Genomic DNA, 4,502 nt, shown 5'->3' on the forward strand with positions numbered 1-4,502 from the left:
GCTCTGTAGCTTTGAATTTGCTGTGAGAGATCAGTAAACGTTTCTGGATGCCAGAAGTTCAGTAAATCATAGTATCATACTGATGACAACGGTATACTTTCTTTCCTTAGTATCATACTAAGGAAGTGTGCCGACTTGTGTCTGAGAAAATGGTATACTTTTTTTGCTTAGTACTAATCTGAAACAAGTCATCGATAAACAGAAGGAGTTGAATAGAAATTATTCCAGGTCTATTGTATTTACAGTGCCTCTTGGATTTAGCAGTCTTGTTTGCAGACGCTAAAAATGTTCCGAATATAGAAATTTTTGGATTTATTTCTTAGCGCATCAGTTGAGAACTTCAGTTATTCCGATACTTTGATTCCCAGTTCAGAAATTTCAGTTTATTCACTTGTCAGTCAACACTGTTAATCTTGTTACTGAATGTCTTCTTTTGAACTGCTGCACATTTGCGTCACCCATTACATAAAAGTTTAACTGTCTCATTGTTTTACTTGTTCCCTTGCGAATTCAGCTGCTGAGGCGCTGCAACTGCGGTACCCAGATGTTGATGCACCGTAGAGGAATACGAGAGCAGGACTTCTGACAACAACTTCGCAATTCATCTCTTCAGAAATCAAAAGTATACAGATACCATGACATGCGTATTGGCTGTCTTCTTTTGTTCTGATATTTTCAGAAAACTCAGCATCTCTTCTGCTTTTGGTAGTTAGGTTTGATGTGTTCTGCTGACAGGAAGCGGTTTGAATTGGCCTTTCAGTTTCAGAACTTAAAAATGGATGAAAGCATCATGTGACAATAATGATTGAACCACATTTTACACAGTAACATTGATTGTAGTTACCACCTTCATGTCTCTTGGGTAATAACATGAATGGATGTTGCTGGTTTACTCTGTACCTTGCTCTGCTGCTCCTGATACATCAAATATTGCAGTCAATGTATTCTGAACTTATCTTTCAGTCATGAACTGAAAATCATGGTTACATCATCTGTGTGCTGAAGCTCTACACCAAATTAAGCTTGGTCATCTCACCATTTCTTGATGTATTTTCAGCAAATAAATGGGAAATTATGTTGAAAAAGGTCATGTAGACAGTACATTCTCAGAAGTAGTACGCTTCAGTCATGAACTGAAAATCATGGTTCGATGCATTTTCTGAAACTGGAAATCATGGTTACGCCTGAGAGTATAGTTCTGAAACTGGAAACGATTCTTTGCAGCAGTCGGTAATGTGATATCATTGTTGGAAGCATAGTGCTGATTAATAAGGAGGGCCCATTAGTTCAGCACCCTTACTCGAATAGGCGAACATCAGTAAACACTTGTAAAGAAAAAGAAATTGATTTTACTGTGGTTGGAGCAGAACTTCTGACAACAACATCAGAATTCATTTTCTGAGAAATCAAAAGTATCGCTGATCCGGATACAATGACATGAGAATTGGCTGTATTCTTTTGTTCAGATAGTTTCAGAAAATTCAGAAAATGTTCTGTTCCTGTTAATTAGGTTCTATGCATTCTCGTGACGGGAGTGGTTTGTTTTGGTCTTTCAGTTTCACAACTTACAAACGGCTAAAAGCATTATGTGGAAATAATGGTGGAATGGGTTTTCACAGGGACATAGTTCCCATCTACATCTCTATGAATGAAAGCAAGAATAGTGTTACTAATTTTACTCAACCATGCTCCTGCTACGCCAAATAGTACAATCAATGTTTGTTCAACTTAGCTTTTTCAGTCAGGAAATGAAAATCATGGTTACATCATTGTGTGCTGAAGCTCCGCACCGAACTTCATCAACTCACCATTTCTTGGAATATTTCCAGCAAATGAATATATGTTGAGAAAGGTCGTGTAGACAGTATACGTTTTCAGAAGTAGAGTGTTTTTGTCTTCTTCTGAGATGTAGTAGATTGCAAATATTAGGCAACCCTGTGAATCTGTGATAAGCGGCTCCATTCTTGTACAACAACAATCATCTTTTTTAGAAGCAGCAAAACTGATGTTGGCTATGGCTAAGTACAGGTCAGACCACGTTACATCAGATCTTCAACTAAACAAACACATTCTAGACCACATGTACAGAAAAAGCAAAGTTTCAGAATCCCGGGGTAGAAAATTGAGCGCCCCTAACTGAACTTCTAGGTTTGCACAATCAATCTTCCCAATTTACAGAGCCATTCATGTGCAGATTAGATTTCGCAGCTCATGCGTCTGTATCAAAAGCAAATATGCCTGTAAAAGCGCTATTGTATATTCTTTTCTTGATTATGTTGCTTCCACGAAGTACTATCAAGACAGGAATTTGTATACTGTTGTGCTCTGCTCTGACGACAGTACCTGAATCCGTGGAAGCCGCTTCGCACAAGACCTGAAGTATCAACAGTTTTCACAGTTGAATAAAATTCGCGCATGGTCTTCTTACATAGCATGCTCATGTCGCCGATGCGCTGGTTCAGCTTCCTCCCGAGTCCACTGCTCGTCGCCAAGCCCGCACCTCGTCGCCGGCTGCTCCTGCTACTCGGACTACGGGAATCCTCTTCTCCTCGAACTAGTACTGCTCTGCTGTACCAGTACGACTCGGTTTGCTTGCTGCTTGCCAACCCAACTTGAAACTCTATAATGAGATCAACGGAACCTTTCCTGCAGCGTCCGACTTCGACTCGAGTCCGCGTGACACTGGCGATAAATTTCCAGGGGCGCCTCCCCCTTGGCCTCCCAACACCGCCGTCTCCATCTCGACCGTTTCCTCTCGCCGCGTTCGGAACATCTCAATCTTGCGTGATGGCGGCGACCAGACGATCCCCGCCTTGGGCAGACCTGCAGCCAGAACTTCTGGGCCTTGTCCTCAGGCGGCTCCCCTCCCTAGCTGACCGTGTCCGACTACGAGCAGTGTGCTGCCCATGGCGTCGCGGTGCTCGGCTGGAGCCCATGCCCCCTCCGCAGCCGTGGGTCACCCTCCTCGATGGAACCTTCCTTAGCATTCCAGGCGGTGAAATCCACCGCATGCCTGTACCAGAAGACGCTCGTGTCTGCCATGGATCCGTGGGCAACTGGCTCTTCCTCGAGCACGTTGGTGGTGGGTGCTCTCTGATGAACCCTTTCTCCAAGGATGTTGTGCAGCTTCCTACGTCAAACACCATTATTTGGTATCCTGACAGGTTGGATGCCCTCCCCAGACGTCCAATCTTCTTCAAGCTGGTGTTGCTCTCGTCCCTGGACCCATCACCAAATTCCATGTTTGCTGTACTGAGCATTGACACCAGAGATGATTGCATAATTTCTATTTGCCGGCCCCCGACCGCCACTGCATTCAGAGTGCCCGATCTTGATTACATCAATGACCTTGCATTCTTTGACGGAAAGTTGTATGCTGTCTCACTCCATAATAAGCTTTTTGTCCTCGAGATTGATCGGAGCTATGAAGGTAAGCCAAGAATCCCACCCATGAAATGCATAATCGATTCCATTGATGATTCAGGGACCATTTTTGAGGGCTATATGTGTACGAAGCTGCATTACCTTGTTGAATCTAGTGGTAGATTGTTGCATATAAGACGACAGATTGGATTCCCGTTGGACAATAACAGTAAGACAAACCTTGGCCATACTCTTGCATTTGAAGTCTTTGAAGCAGACTTGACTGCCGATTCTTGTGGTCAATGGAGACGGCTCAGTACGCTGGGGGACCAAGCACTCTTTGTTGGCACACACTCGAAGTTTCTCCTTGCTTCTGAATCTGGAGTTCGGGAGGATTGCATCTACTTCATACGTGACTATGCTCGGAGAAATTCTTTTGTAGATCCTTTCTACGACTGCGGCATGTTCAACATGAAAAATGGGATGATCACGCCTTTGTTGCCGGAGACTGCATTGGTGCGGCCACAAGATAACAAAGGGCGTCCGGCATGGTTTTTTCCTGCTGAAGCTATGTAATCCACATTCCAGCATAGCATGCTTTGTTGTTTGAGGACTAGTACGAGAAGGCACACCAATGGCAGAGAGGTAGAGTTAAAAATGATGTGTTGATTATGGTGGCGTAACATAAGATTATTTGATAATTTAGTATAAATGAGTGTTATATTCTTATACAGAGTAGAATAGATACTGTAGATAACATTAGACAACATTATGTACTGATGTTATATGACTATCCTCATTAGCGCTCCACGATCTTTATCTTTGCAAGTGACAAGCTGTGGTTCTCAAAGTGAGCGGTTACATGTAAATGAATTGCACAGCTTATTGATAAATAATATTATTTGAGTTGGCCATGCTATTGGTGGTAATTATTTGCCTACATCCTGGAATCAACATGAATCCACATTACGCAATTGTGTGGGATTTCTATCACTTCATACGAGATAATCGTAGTACGAAATCGATCAGATTCATACAATCATTACTCCACTAAAAGGCGGGAAAAGAAATTTCTGAAATTGATCACTTGTGCTGCAAGTTCTCAAAACGACAAAAACTTTCAATACAAATCGTAGTGA

At 42.6% G+C, this 4,502-nt stretch overlaps 1 protein-coding gene across 1 annotated transcript; it reads left to right on the forward strand.

The window, feature by feature from the left end:
* Positions 1-2,147: 2,147 nt before the first annotated feature.
* On the forward strand, positions 2,148-3,939 carry LOC133927522 (F-box/kelch-repeat protein At1g57790-like). The gene has a single exon (XM_062373998.1). It carries the CDS (start codon positions 2,626-2,628, stop codon positions 3,937-3,939), a length of 1,314 nt encoding a protein of 437 aa, XP_062229982.1. The 5' UTR covers positions 2,148-2,625.
* The last annotated feature ends 563 nt before the right edge of the window (positions 3,940-4,502 follow it).

The sequence above is a fragment of the Phragmites australis genome, chromosome 8 (genome assembly GCF_958298935.1).
Source record: "Phragmites australis chromosome 8, lpPhrAust1.1, whole genome shotgun sequence".
NCBI lineage: Eukaryota > Viridiplantae > Streptophyta > Magnoliopsida > Poales > Poaceae > Phragmites > Phragmites australis.

What these genes read in the sequence shown, in the direction of transcription:
- LOC133927522 (XM_062373998.1), top strand. Translation starts at nt 2,626, where the DNA reads ATGAGATCAACGGAACCTTTCCTGCAGCGTCCGACTTCGACTCGAGTC.